This window comes from Pseudoliparis swirei, chromosome 17 (genome assembly GCF_029220125.1).
Source record: "Pseudoliparis swirei isolate HS2019 ecotype Mariana Trench chromosome 17, NWPU_hadal_v1, whole genome shotgun sequence".
NCBI classification, from domain to species: Eukaryota; Metazoa; Chordata; class Actinopteri; order Perciformes; family Liparidae; genus Pseudoliparis; species Pseudoliparis swirei.
In genome coordinates this window covers 20,088,576-20,103,439 of record NC_079404.1, presented here as the reverse complement: position 1 = coordinate 20,103,439, position 14,864 = coordinate 20,088,576, and the positions used below count along the sequence as shown (strand labels likewise).

At 44.8% G+C, this 14,864-nt stretch overlaps 1 protein-coding gene across 2 annotated transcripts in view; it reads left to right on the top strand.

Annotated features, from left to right (window-relative positions):
* Positions 1-14,130, top strand: part of ebf3b (EBF transcription factor 3b) — a 69,998-nt gene extending 55,868 nt beyond the window's left edge. The window contains exons 11-16 of one of the 2 annotated variants that reach the window (XM_056435564.1): positions 3,810-3,898; positions 9,314-9,379; positions 9,582-9,753; positions 10,177-10,362; positions 10,807-10,896; positions 12,133-14,130. In XM_056435564.1, the coding sequence (XP_056291539.1) occupies positions 3,810-3,898; positions 9,314-9,379; positions 9,582-9,753; positions 10,177-10,362; positions 10,807-10,896; positions 12,133-12,164 (635 nt within the window). In that variant the 3' untranslated portion in view covers positions 12,165-14,130. Of the gene's footprint in view, positions 1-3,809; positions 3,899-9,313; positions 9,380-9,581; positions 9,754-10,176; positions 10,363-10,806; positions 10,975-12,132 lie in introns of both variants that reach the window. The other variant, XM_056435563.1, reaches the window with a different exon arrangement.
* Positions 14,131-14,864: the final 734 nt, after the last annotated feature.

Sequence of the window (14,864 nt, the reverse complement as noted above, 5' to 3'; positions counted from 1 at the left end):
AAATCAGTTTGTGTGCTCCTTTTTTAATAATTCTTTCAGTTGACAGCCGTTCAAATTTCTCCCATATTTGCTGTCACTTTGTTGTCTCATTACTTCCGTTAAATGCTAATCATATCTGGAATAACACCACGGAGTAAAATATAGGAACAATTATATCTTTAGATGTACCGCAAGCGGGGGTATAAGTGTTGTAATTGAACAAAGTATGCAACCTGTCTAAATCAGGACGGAAAAAATTATAGAAAATGAAAATTCTATTAGTCCATAATGTTCCCTCGGCCCCCCCCTCCCCATGTGCTCTTCATCTCTCCTGCAAAGTATTCAAATGCAAGCCCTGCCTTACCTCCCTGTGTCTCTTTTTCTCTAATTATCCATGAGGTCAGTAAGCAAAATGGGGAAGAAGCCAGGAGATCAATACAAATTATCCCTGAGCAAACCAGTGCTGACAGTTTGAATTGCAGCATATGTTTACCCAAAATCAGGCAATTTATCTTAATATCAGGCGAGTAATGCAGCAGGGGTGAGAGGTCACACAATCTCTCCACCTCATAATTACCCGCCTCTAAAACAGGAAAGTGGTATTGATTGGCCGCGAGCCGGGAAGCGGGCGTGACTGGAACGTGCAACCCCCCCCCCCCCTCTCCTCCAACCCCAACAACCCCTATCATACCTCCCCCCCCCCCCCCAGTTCCCTCCACCTTCCTCGGTCCCTCCTCCCCTTGGCTAGACTCCCCACCCAGAGCAGGATTTATGGGATGTGTGTGGAGGGTTTCATGTTTCCTTGCAGCGACTGAGACCCTTACAGGAGGGCCAAGGGAGGTGGACACGCTCCTTCCACCTCCCCCCTCACACCCCTCCGCCCACCCCCTCCTTTCACCATATTGTGTTGGAAGGACGAGGAGGGCCAAACAAATGTTGTCATGCAAGGGCAGAGCGGCTAGTTTGGCCTGTTATCGGCTTTAGAAGAGCGGAAAGTACACGACAGGGTGTGAAGTCGGCACATAATGATGAACCGAGGATTAAGAGAGACGTAGGGTGGCGAGGGGGGGGGGGGAGATCGAAACGTGGGAAACTGCTGCCGTCAATGTGTGTGGCATAAGAAAAAGTGAGAGCAGAAGTCCCAATGACTCAGAAGAGCTCGGCAGATGAAAGGAAATCTTTGCCTGGAAGAAATAACGTGCAGAACGATCCGCCGAATACACACATAACACATTTATTGTCCGGATTGAATATAAGTGCTCAGTATATATCATCAGCAGCTCTTACAGGATTATTGACATTGTCTGTGTCTGTCGGCACCAAGTGTACATGGGACGACTACAAAACTGTCAACTCATCAACTGACAGCACCGTTTAGCGCTAATGCAAGTCTCCATCAGCTGTCAAAAACATTTGCATGAAATCAATAGCAGATGGCGGTCTGTGTCACCAATTTCATTACGCCGGGGTTGTAACAAAGATCATCTCCGTGATAGATGAGACGGCGACGCGTCGACGTGTGGAGATCGCGCCCGACGCTCGGACTGCGGCGGCAGAACATTGAGCCGTCTGCTAAACCTACACGGAGACGGGTTTAAAAATGTAATCCACGACGCATTGAAACTCCTCCATATGCAGGCGTTTAATCGCCGTGTGGAAAAACGCAGGAGAGAAAAGCAGTTGAAAACGCTTCTCTGAGGGTACAGGATGCCCTACCCTCCAAATCACATTCATAATAATTCGCAGGTCCGCATTTAAAGTGGGGGCATCATCATCATCATCATCGGAAAGGAACATCACACAGTGCACCTCTCCCGACCGAGGTCTCGTCCTGTACTGTACGTCTCTCCGGCTGTGTTCCCAGCATGCCCGGCGGGTTGTGTAGGCCCCAGCTGAGGCAGAGGACAGGAGAGCGTGATGTATCACCCTGAGAGAGCCCACTGACAGCCTCTGATGATGGATGGCCTGATTATGGAGTGCTTTTTACACATACACAATTTACATCACACTGAGCAGCGGGGTCTGGCAGGGCTGCCTGCGCATACACTCTCTCAGCCGGGCACGTGCACTCTCTCACACACACACGCGCACACACGTATACATGTTTGCTTGTGTACGGGACTGCCAGAGTGCATAGATAAGAAAGGGGGTGGGAAATAACAAAGGAAAGGGGGCAAATTCCTTGCTACAGACTTGTCATGTACGATCAATACGGCAGATCAATCCTTTATTAAGGAGAAGATGGCGTCCCCCTCGCATTGCGAAGCGGACCTTTGTCGTTCCGGGACGCATGATGACATGTCAAATCAGATTTCCTGCAGTGTGTGTCGTCGTGGCGTGGGGGGTTTATTCAGGTGTGCCTCGCCATTAGGGCTGAATACCACCGCATTTGCAAGCTAGATCCTCGCTATCGATTAGCGCCTCGCATTGTCCGCGCTTGAACACATAATTGCTCCGTTTGATCACGGTCGCGCTGGCAATTACTGTATTCCGGTTTTGGCAGAAGTGGTGCATGTGTTTTCGATTGTATGTGTGTGTGTTAGTACATGACTGCTGCACAGCATGTATGCGTGAGTAGGTACAGTATGCCTCTGTGTGTGTGTGTGTGTGTGTGTGTGTGTCTGTGTGTGTGTGTGTGAGAGCATGCTTGCTTGTATTTAGATGTGAGGGAACAAAAGAAAGAGTGAGACATATGAATGTTCGTTTTCCTGCCGTGTCTCCCCCGGCTCGTGCTTCAGTGGCCCTGCCTGCCTGTGTGTGTGTGTGTGTGTGTGTGTGTGTGGGGGGGGGGGTTCGCTTCCTTTCACATTCTCCGGTGTTCAGCAGGTTCAGCGAGCTGTGCGGTGTTAATGCTGAAATTACATGCTGAGTAATGAGTGATGGGCCAAATTACAGGCTGAACAATGAATAGAGGCAGGCAGCTCTTATTAGTCTCCATAGAAAGCCATTGATTTATGAAGCGCCTTGCTCGGCGGAGTTACTCTCCTGAAAATGATATCTACATTGAGAAGTGATGTTCTCTATTAAGTCGTTCCTTCCCCCTTTACGCTGCTCTCCTCCTCTCCTCCCCTCCTTCTCTCCTCTGCCCTCCCCCCCTCCCTTCGCCTCGGCCTGCCTATGAGTGTGCACATGATTGTTTAGAATCAGGCGGAGCTGTAAGGAAGCCTTCAATTACCCATTAGGACTGTCAGACATAAAACGCCTTGCTCTCACCAAAGTCTGGGTTATGATTCATTTACTTTGTGCCTCTGATTCATCGCCCAATATGCCTCACGCCCCAGATTACTATTTGAGGGGTGGAGGAGATTAATGGCTCCATGGGATCTGCCGCCGTATTTCACGGGCCCACTGTTGCAGTACAGTTGGTGCAGAAGGGTGAAATGACAGCAACTTCCACGAGATCAATGTGTGGACGGCCTTTCACAGATTATTAAAGCTCGGTTAGATTAAAAGACCCCCGCGATGTAGTTTGCTGTAGTCAATATTCCGAAGCAGATAGAAAGAGGGAGGGTCCCTCTGAAGGATTCTCAGAGTGATGTAGGTCATCACGGCTGTTAATGGAATGACACTTGGTGACACAAGTGTCAGTGGGACCCATGTCAGACTCCATCACTTGCCCCCCCTGCCGATGTTTCATAAAACATCCTCTCACCCCAGAGGTCTCTTTAAAATTAGGCATTCTGAAATGACTTTTGTTCCCGTAAACTCCAACAGATTTCTCAATTAGTTTCTCCCTGTCTCTGGCAAAAATTAGCCCTGAAATTATTCTAATTCCTCACCTCCTTCTCCTCCTCCCCCCCCCCCCCCCACACTTTTTTTTCTTCTTACAGCCCTAAATGAGCCAACCATCGACTATGGTTTCCAGAGGCTGCAGAAGGTCATCCCCAGACACCCCGGCGATCCCGAGAGGTTACCAAAGGTCAGTACGGTCTCCGCGCAGACGCACGCGCAGAACATCAACGCGACAGAGCACTCTGGGGCGAGAGCGCCTTAATACCCTGAATGTGACGAGTAAACAAAACAACACCGCCATCAAGGCAGAGCACGGTGACCCCAAACCGTAACAGCTTTGCCTCACATATGTGGCTTACCCTCTAACCAGCGTGGTAATGGTATTGGTTTTGTGTGTGGAGAGAGGCGTAAACTCTCTGTGTGGTAAAATAGCTCTATCAGGCGTTTTCCTCTCCAGTCGTCTGTGGAGATGGTAATCTGGTCAGAGACGACGTCTGCGCCCTCATTACCCCACTCATGTTTTCCTTTCATTTTCTGCAGCTCGATTTGGTTTAATCTTTTGTTTACAGAGCCCTGTGCCGTAAACCGCCCCCGTCTTAGCGCAGCTAATAGACAAAGACTGCACGTTATTATGCTTTGGCTCTCTTATTGTTTTCTTTTGAACCTGGGCGAAGGAGTTGAAAGCCACATCACTTTTAGACGCACATGAAAACTAAGGTGTGGATGTGTTTTTTTTATTTGTTCCCCCTCCCCATGCAGAAACTCTTTGATTCTTTTTACTTTTTCATCCCTTTGGTTCTCTTACTCTCTCCATTTCCTATTGATAAAATCTAACTGTGTGTTTCCACTAATTGCCACCCTGCCAGTAATCATTTCGGTGACTGACGTTCCAGATGTGTCAAGTGTAATAATATAACTGATTACTACATTCAAAACCCCTTGGCATGTGGTAAAGTGGTGGCCACCTCAGAGTTTTAATAATACTGTAAAACCTTTTAAGACCTTATCTATTAAATCCCAGCATGCAACACAGCAATATCATTAACGTCCAACGGACAATTTAATAAAGAACAGACTGTGTGGTAGCCATAGACGTTTGACCAAGGCAATGTGGAGAAATGGAACATCACAGCGAGTCCCTGGTTCAGTGTATGAAGTGTTTCAATTAGAGTCGGTCCCCGTGGAGACAGGAAACAACACCTAGACATGAAATGTTACTCTAATTTCAACTGTAAACGTAGACCAAAAGGTAAAGTACACTTGCCCTTAATATCCACATGGCTTTTCACCATCTCCGCAGGCATCGCCGGTCAATCTAGCTACACTGTTCCAATTTCATAAAGTCGCCACGTCTTTGCGAAAGCCACATCTCCGAAACAAAGAGAGCAACAATGTTAAACACAGCGACTTCTTTCCTTGAATACAGAGCGCCGCGAGAGCAGATCGTGACGCTGAACCCAAGATTAGTTTCCCGGGTGTGCATATACTTAATATACCGCGCTCTCCCGGCCTTTGCATGAAACAATCACAGAGTGAGATGAAACCCTGCACTTCCAATAAACAACATAAATATTTGATTTGCTCTCTAATGGACCCAAATATGGGGTTCAGGGGGGCATGTAAATGATCCCACCAAGTGATTCGTCATTGTTAAGCTTGCCATCTGAGGGTCAGCTCACGGGGTCAAAAGCACATTCCCAATAAAACAGCCCCGCGGCGAGCTGACGCTTGCATGTACATTCGGAATGAGAACAGAAACAGCATATAGAGAACAGCCATTACAGGGTGCAGGTGAGGTAGGGAGACTCTATAAAAAGAAGATGAAGCTGGAGGACGCGCGGTGTGCATTAGCAGAAAGGCAAATCGACACCAAGTCCACTCACCGCCTCTAACCCTCCCTCCCATGACTTCACCCTCCAGTTGATAATATTACTGCGCTATATTGATTTCCACCAGCCTTCTCCCTGGGACCAGTAAGACACGTGGTAATTGTAAGGAGACAGAAAGCCAATATGGGAGTGCTCATGGATAGCAAGGGATGCACGCTAATATTGTTGCTACACAGAGGGAAAAAAAAGGGGGGGAAGCTGCCTCTGATTGAAGTTTACCTCGTAATTCTAAGACAACATCGTAGATGACAGTCTGACCCTGTGGGAGGAGTGGAGATATAAAAATTCAATGCAAAGTCCAGGGTGAATATGAAAGTAATAAGTGTGAGCAGTCAAGTGATGAGAAAGGAGATTGGTTTGCGGGCATCGCGTTAAGTGAAGAGAGACTTTGGAATTCACCCTCCTTTTTAAGATCTTGTTATAAAACAATTTTCTATTCATAATATAAAAAAGACAATTTATAATACCATTTTGTGCCCTCTGGCAGTAATGGACAAATAGACTGAATATCACATTATATCACACTCAATTTCTCTCTTCTGTAACAAATTAGATTCATTATGAAATTAAAAGTGAAACTCAATATTGTTTTATTATTAAGCTGATTGCTTTGGATTCCTTTCTTTCCTCCCAAAATGAGCATAAACCCATTCTTTTCCAATTTTTTTGCGTAATCCACAAGGAGAAAATATTACAAATGTGTTCATGTCAAGCAATTACCCATGTATTTAAATGAATCCCTCTTCCTGTGCTCTTTGAAGTACCTTCATCTAATGGCCCTATGCTTCTAAATGCATTCATTACCTCAGGCTAGAGCTAACAGAGTAATTGCCTTACAGTTTTATAATGGCATTAGCACTCCGAGCTACATAACCTAGGCCCTCTTTTATTAACTGTGATAATATAAATACAACATCCATGTTAATCTAGTGCTTGAAGAATCCGTTTTACACCACTCCGCCCCATTGTTAAGATATTCTTTAGAACACACCATTTGTTATGGCCTCCTTTCACTTTTTTCTCGGCATTGACCGGAAAAAAACCAGAAAAAAAAAACCAAGCCTCTAAATCTGAGGTGATTTGTCATTTGAGCAGCCCCATTTAAACAGTTGTTGAACACGAGACCTTTATGCAAAGCAAGGCAAACAATAGCAGAAATCTGTCACGCATTTGTCACAGAACAACAGAAATCATTTGAGGCCTTTAATTGTTTCAATTTAACATGGTGCGTTCTGATATGTCTCCATGACAAGAAAGCCAATTACACTTATGCTGGAGTAGTATTGAGATTTACATGGAAATGCCCTCAGAACACGATTCCGTGTTAATCGTATTCACAGCGTGAGCCGATATGCATGAAAGCGTCTCGTCACAAGAAAACAAACTTCTTCCTTGATTGGGTGCAGCTCTTCTCATCATCCCCGGATATGACTAGGTTGCACTTAAGCATAGCCTTGCGAGTCAGCTTGGTTAGTTAAGACACCACGCGGTAAACGACAGATTAAGGATGAGAGGCAATATCGTTTTCTCTCCTCCTTTTTCCAAGCAGTCCTTATGTCACTGCTGCAAAGTACCATATGGACAAGGAGGGAGAGGACGTTTCACGGAGAATGAAACATGGCTTGCATACGCGACAGTCTTAATTGCTTTAATTGTTGTTTAAAATTGAGAGCCATGTAGTAGATCTTGAAATATGATAGAATAGATTATTGGTAATTATTAACTGCAGACAAAAAGAAAGAAAACCACTTTATCTCACTCAGCAAGAGAGAGAGAGAGAGAAATCTGTTCTGCCTGATGAGAACACATCAAGACAGCTGGTCCTCTCATTTAGTCTACCTGCCTCACGACAACCATAATTCTTTATTTGTATGCAAACTAGATGCATGCAACGTTGAGCATACACACCAATTTCAGAGGTAAATGCCCATTCTAAGAGCCACCCATCCGGTAACTTGGGGTGGATTAAGCGATATGTTTCTATAAGAGAGCATGGCATACGCTGGAAGTGGCTTCTACAGTGATTCATCTTGATAAATCAAGGACTATGGTAGATATGCTCCTCAGGATGAAAGGGCCCATGCACACACTCCGTAAACACTACATACGCTGTGCCTTGGAAGCGCAGGCCAAGTCTTGGAGGCCGCTGTTTGAAGGCGCGAAGGCTGTGTTTACATTCATTTACGGCAGCTGCCGTCTTAATCCCGCACCGCTATTGCCAAGTGATGGAACACTTCAGACAAATTACCGAGGCCCACAAAAGAAAACACGGCGAATGTGGGAAGAAAACAAGCGCCATCTGAGATGTTTTCTGGTGACAGATTTGCATTGCTTTTAACCAGGGTTCTAACAGCGCAGTCGACAAATCTCCGCTCTACAAGCAGGTGAGGACACGCGAGCATTTTAAAAAACACACGCAACAGTCGTGTCTGCGGTTTGCCTTTGTCAGATTAAATGCACTCGAAAAAGGAGATGAGGGTTTTCATGGAGCATATTGCCCCCCTGTATGATGGAAAACAAAGGGAGCAGTCTGGTTGCTTGAGAGGGATTTAATTGTAAGTGCTGAATTCAGAGAGCAGATAAAGACACACGAACGGGCCAAACCCCACCTAGCTGGAAGCCCCCAAACAGTGGGGGGAACGGGATCCGGGGCCAACTCATTTTCAGTGTTAAAGCCAAAGCAACACAGCTAATCCGCATTGTCAAGCGGGGGCAAGCATGCAGACATGGATAAGACCACATCCTGAGCATCCGTGTCCCCAAGGCACAAGCACCCAGCTCTTGCTGGATGGGAAGTCATTTGTGAAGTCCTTTGCAACAGCCAGTCAAAGAGGTTAATTGAAAAATTCCTTAATGTCATTACAACAGAACTAGATTAACCCAGAGCTAATTCACTTTATTGTTCTGAGGAGAGGGGACTCGGCGCTGAACTCCAGAGCAAACGTGGAGCCCAGAATCAGGGTTGAGGTGTTGTTTTTAAAGCACTGTGCCAGTTTAATTAAGATAGGGAACATTATTCACAGCTCCGCATGGTTGGAAGGAGCAAAGTGGTAGCGGCCGTATAAATTCAGCACCGGTGCCTCTTAAATCAGGGTGGCTTTTTTTCTTTTTCATGCAAACATCTCGAAAGCGCTCCACGACGCTGCCGTGTGAAGTTGTTTTTTATATTGTTTGTTGCCGTACGTGTCACGATGGGATTAGGGTGAACCCAAATGCACAATTTAGGAGACAGATAATTCAAATAAAGATTCTTTACTGTAAGCGTCAGCAAGATCGGAACAGATAGAATAATCAAACTATGGAACGCTCGAGGGTTTGGTCGGAAAAACACAAGACAATCTGGCAGAGGACAAGTGGAAGTGAGGCAGCTAAATAGTGAGGGACTAATGAGGGGATGGGCTGCAGGTGAGAAGGGCGTGAGGACCAGGTGAAGGTAATGAGGGACTAACGAGGGGATGGGCTGCAGGTGAGATGGGCGTGAGGACCAGGTGAAGGGAATGAGGGACTAACGAGGTGATCAGAGGCAGGTGAGGGGAGTTGGACTGACGAGATGGGAAGCAGGATCTGGAATGACATGATAGTTAGTGACCGGATGAAAACAACTAATACAAAAAGGAAGGCGTGGAGCTAAACTGTTACAGAACGGACCGCTGGGGTCTCGAACATAATCGGTGTGGGTCTTAACGTTCACTCTTCCTGTTCCCCATCGTCAGGAGGTGCTACTGAAGAGGGCGGCTGATCTCGTTGAAGCCCTGTATGGAATGCCCCACAACAATCAGGTCGGTATCCACACAGCTCTGCTAAATAAGAAACCATTGAAACCTACCAGTATAATAGTATACATACTTTAACCAAAGGGTATTTGCATCCCTATATCTGGGACAATGTAGCCTACATGCTTTGTGAGTTAACCACATAGCCACGGAACATGCATCAAAGCAATATAAATAACAACACCTCTGCCTTTTCTTCGCTTTCCAGGAGATCATTCTGAAGAGGGCAGCTGACATCGCCGAGGCCCTGTACAGCGTTCCCCGCAACCACAACCAGATCCCCTCTCTCGCTAACACAGCCTCCCACGGCATGATGGGAGTCAACTCCTTCAGCAGCCAGCTAGCAGTCAATGTGTCTGAGTCACAAGGGAATGACCAAGGTATGTGTTTAGGGTACAGCCCCATAACTCAGTGGTTCTCAAAAGTGGGGTCCAGGGACCCTGCTGGCGTCCTTGAGGGGATTCCAGGTGTTGTTTTAAGGCCACAATGAGAAATAGTTACATTTCACTCATTAAAATGAGGAAAGGGATCGAAATTATGTTTTTTTTAACACCGGGTTCACTAGCCCATGCTCACCCATAATACAGGTAGTTAAAAAGTCCAATTAAATGCCATATATTTTTCTTATTAAAGTTGCTTCTGCAGGATGTGCAGATATTTAATTGTTTGACCGCAGCAGTAAATCCCCGTTATCATCTTGTGTCATCGGCTCACGTTTCTCTGGTAAACTCTGCATGCCCAAGGAAAGTAAATGAATGAACTTACACATTTCTCTCTGCACACCCCTGTTTTTTTTTTTTTAGTGGGCTACAGCCGGAACACCAGCAGCGTGTCCCCCCGGGGCTACATCTCCAGCAGCACCCCGCAGCAGTCGGGCTACAACTCCGTTAGCAACAGCATGAATGGCTACGGCAACGCCGGCATGAACCTGGGAGTGCCGAGCTCCCCTGGGTTCCTCAACGGATCCTCTGCCAACTCCCCATATGGAAGTGAGTAGCTTGCCACTATCGCGCGCTGTCGTAGCACTAAGCTGCTGCTGATTTAATTCCAGCTCCCACATTCGTTTTCACGTCTATGAATCACTCCTGACAGGGTTATAACATTATTGATGGTGAAAATATATTACGATTCATTCACAGGGGCTTGTTTAGTTTTTAGCACTTCGGAGAACACACGGGTAGCTCAAGAGTAGCGGGGGATATAGTTTTTTATGTGTGATTTCACCGTGTGCCACCTGTATTTCTTCAACCGGACAAGATGTTGATGGTAGGGCCCTGTGAGTAGGCTACTGATCGTGTATCCCCCCCTGGCAGTAATGCTATCCTAGCCTTACCTTAACTGCCCTCTCCTTCTCCGGCACTACTCACAGCACGTTTTCTCTCTCTCTCTCTCCCTCTCCCCCCCCCTCTCCTTTCTTTTTTCCGTCTCTGCAGTTAAACAAAAGAGCGCCTTCGCCCCTGTGGTCCGACCCCAGGCCTCCCCACCCCCCTCCTGCACCAGCGCCAACGGCAACGGACTGCAAGGTGAGCCCCCCTCACCCCCTCATCCCTTCCCCACGGACTACTGGTCAGATACCGCTGCTCAGGCCTCTGTCCGGTTTGGTGAGGGATTAATCATTACAAATATATGCATTTTGACAGGCCAATTTACACCTTTCAGTACACACTTACATACACACACACGCGCGTCTGCAAACATGCATCCTTGTTGCCCTTTCATACAAATGATCCCCTCTGATGTCGCAGGAAAAGACCTTCCCAGAATTGTTTTAGTAATTATGTTTATTAGGTTTTGCGCATGTGTCACGACCAACATGATTACTTTGAAAACAAGCTTAGCCGTAGTGTGTGCCCCAAGATTAATAACATTGGGCTTAATGAAGTGGGAAATTAAAGTTCATCTTGCTACACGTTCATACTTATTAATACATGTTGTGCAGAAATTAATGAGCAATGCCTTGCCATCATCTGCGCTGGCAAACTTAAAAGCATTTCAACCATGACTCTACAAATACACTCTGAGCAATATAATAATATATCATCCCAGCACTCCACCAGTCGCCTAATTGTTAAAACGTGTGAAAGTACCGAATATATAAACTCGCACGGTGAGGTACAGTTGCTAATGATATCCTAAGCAGATGGTCTTCGTAGAATAACGGAAGCTACCTTTGATCGCGCCCAATCTCTCTTAGATAATGACGCGGCGGCACGACTTGGGGAATGTGGAAATGTAGGACTAATGCGCTGTACAGCGTTAGAGAGAGTGGGGGGGTGAAGAGACGAGGGGAGGAAGCGATAGAAGCAATCTGAGGGGAGTCTGACGAGTGTCTGGTAGTGTAGCGCTGTGGCATTGTGGGAAGTGACCGTGTTGTTGCTCCGCCGTCACCGCGGCCGCGTCTCCTGGGAGTCTGGGCCACTGTTTGCCATTACCCCAACGCCAGGAGAAATATCACACATAGCAAGACTGGCATGCTGGGGGCTGAAATGTCAGAGCAGGAGGGAGGTTTTCAAAAGTCTCCCCGTAAGGAGGACGCGCAGCAGCCGGCTGGCGGACACGGCAAACACTCACCGGCACATACGCAAACAGGCACATTAAAGCATACATTCACGCAGTCAGATTGGCTGGACACACACACACACACACAGGCATCCATATACACACACACACACAATGTTCATAAATGTTTTATATTTATATCCAGAACTGTTTTTAGGCAAATAGACTAATCTTCCTTTTCCTTCATTTTTTTTTTCCAGCCATGTCCGGTCTGGTTGTCCCTCCAATGTAAAATGCACTTTCATCATCTCAAGCACCAGTCTACACATTACCACTTCACAGGAGCACACAGCAAAAACGCTGGTGTAATGTATAGTCAAAATGCCCGTTCTGTTTTTAAAGATGAAGACAAAAAAAAAAGAAATGATTTTTTCTTTTCTTTTCGATGACTTTCGCAAAACCCTGCAGAAAAAAAAGGATTTCACGAGAAATATCTTTTTCTTTTCTTCTGTGGGACTTTTCTTTTTTTCCCCTTCCCATTTGATCACCCTTGAAGAGGACACAGGATGATGAAGGGTTTATTTTGTACACCTGTCGGGTTGTGCTTCGGCCTTGGATCTCACCAATCAACCACACATTCAATACTGGAAGGGACTCTGTGGACTCACCATCTGGTTGTAAAGTAAAAACACTGATGTACAGTACATTTGCCAATGAACTTCAGAAATAGTTGTTCTGTTCCAACTCTCTTTTAATAGATTCACAACAGTTGTGTGTCTTTATAATGTGACTTTTTTGTATTTTTATGTGTGAGAAAAATACACAGGGGCCAAGACAGTTTGAATTTCAACTGGAAAATATATGAGATATATAATGTAGAATTGATCTTAAAAAGTACAACAGATACGAATAAAAAGGGTGGGGCTGGGTGGGTAAGGTTGTATCATGTTTCATTCCTGCATTTTAACTTAAATTTTGTAATTTATTGTAGCTAGAAATCATCTTCAAAAGTAAAAAAAAAAAATCCTCTTTGATGCAACAAGCACACTGACGTGTACAAAACACTGCTCTGTTGATGAATATGATGTACTTCCATGTCTAGAGCTTCCTTTTAAGCAAGTGTGTTTTGCCATGTTTTTCAACTTTTTTGCTAGCACTGTATTAATGCATTCCTAGGCTACTGTGAAGTCTGTTTCTTGTTGATGAGGAGCAGTCTCCCCCTTCTAGCTCCAACTCCCTTCTGTGTTTTATATGTGGTTAAAAATTGTAGACTATTGTGATATTGCCAAACTTGTGCTAAATATTTATACATGTCTTTTTCATGTTCTTTTAGATCAACAAAAAAACATTTAAAAAACAAAATTAAAATCCATTGAGAATGTAGGAGTATAGTAGTTCATCGTCATATTTCTGTTCAAATACACACTTGCGCTCACTGAGGGAAATTTTGTAACATATCAACTATAAATAATGTATTTATCTCTGAAATTTTGTATATTGCTTTTCATTATGTATGTATTAATCGTCATGCCCTTAATATAGTGATGCAGCACAGATAATTCAGCCAAGAACTGTTGCCTTCATTTGTTTTCTTTTTGTATTTGATGAAATGCAATGTGCATATATTTCATGTATATCCTCAAAAATTTGTGTTACTCCGTCAAGACTCTCTGTCCATTTTTTTTTTTAAAGGGGAAGTCAAACTTCATTGTTTATTTTTATATTGATTTTAAATTATCTATACAGACCATTTTGGAGAAAACTTTGTTGGTTGTATTGTCAAATAAATTGTTTGTGACCCATATGATAGTTGTTAAGATCCAATACTAATGTGCATGAGGGACAACCTTGGAGATAAAAAAAAAACACTCCATTTGTGGTTGTATTTTTTTCTGTTTTGTAGAATGTATAGAAGTCATTTTTACTCACCACTTATGACTCTGCCACATAGCTTACATGTGTTTACAGGGAAGGAAATTGAAAAATGTCAACATTTGGAATGGAAACAGAAATGAATAAGTGATGTTTTATTAAAATTTTCAGTAAAACACAATAGCTCCTCAACTGTGGACTTCTTCAGTTTTAAGTACAGTTTGGCTGGCAGACAAACTGACAATCAGAACCAAGAAAAGAGACAGTAGAAACTTCTGAAGACAAAACCTGTGATTCGTCTGTAAGTTGTAGTGTTTAGACTTTGCCATAGAGATAACTGTTTGAAACCTGTGGAAAAGTGTAACATCCATAAAAGATGAAAACTGCTCTTTACTCATATTCTTTCAGCAAAGCACTCTGACATTGTGACATATTCCTACTGGTCTTTGTATCAGCATATCCTGCATCTGTGGCGCTTCAAAGGTTCATTGTAGTCATTCATAAACAGTGCAAGCTTTTTATTCAAAGCACCCCAAATGGGGCTCATTCAAATCCCTCATTTCATTGCATTAAGCCACCTAGTTAATAAAGAATCAATACATTGAAAGAGCAAGGTTATCCTTTGTCTATAAGGGCCGGTATCGTTTTGAACCTCTTATAGTTTGAGCGCTGAAAGGGGGGGGGGGGAGGGGGGGCGCTGTGAAATCTATACTCATCAAGTGGGTCAAACAGAAGGATAGAAGTGTATGAGGGAAGAATGGCGGTTCTCCTTAAAAACAACTGAGCATCTTATCTTGCATCCCGAGTGGTCGCGGAGAGCAGGTCACAAAATGTCAATTTCTCATCAAGGCAACATTGTCCGAGGCCACCTCTATGTCTTTAATGCACAATTAAACCACGGCGAACCTGAGTGGCAATCAGCATATCGCAGCTTATTATGTCAGGCGGCATGCACAGATCGCACGGCGACTGTCGGGGAGATAGTCGGCGAGCTGCCGATAGCGCTAAAAGGACAGACGCGCTCAAAAGAGCCATTAAAATTTTCAGCTGCGATCGCCTCGTGCTTCGAATCATTCCCTCGATAATCCGATGTGTCTGATAACAATTGCCACACATCTGC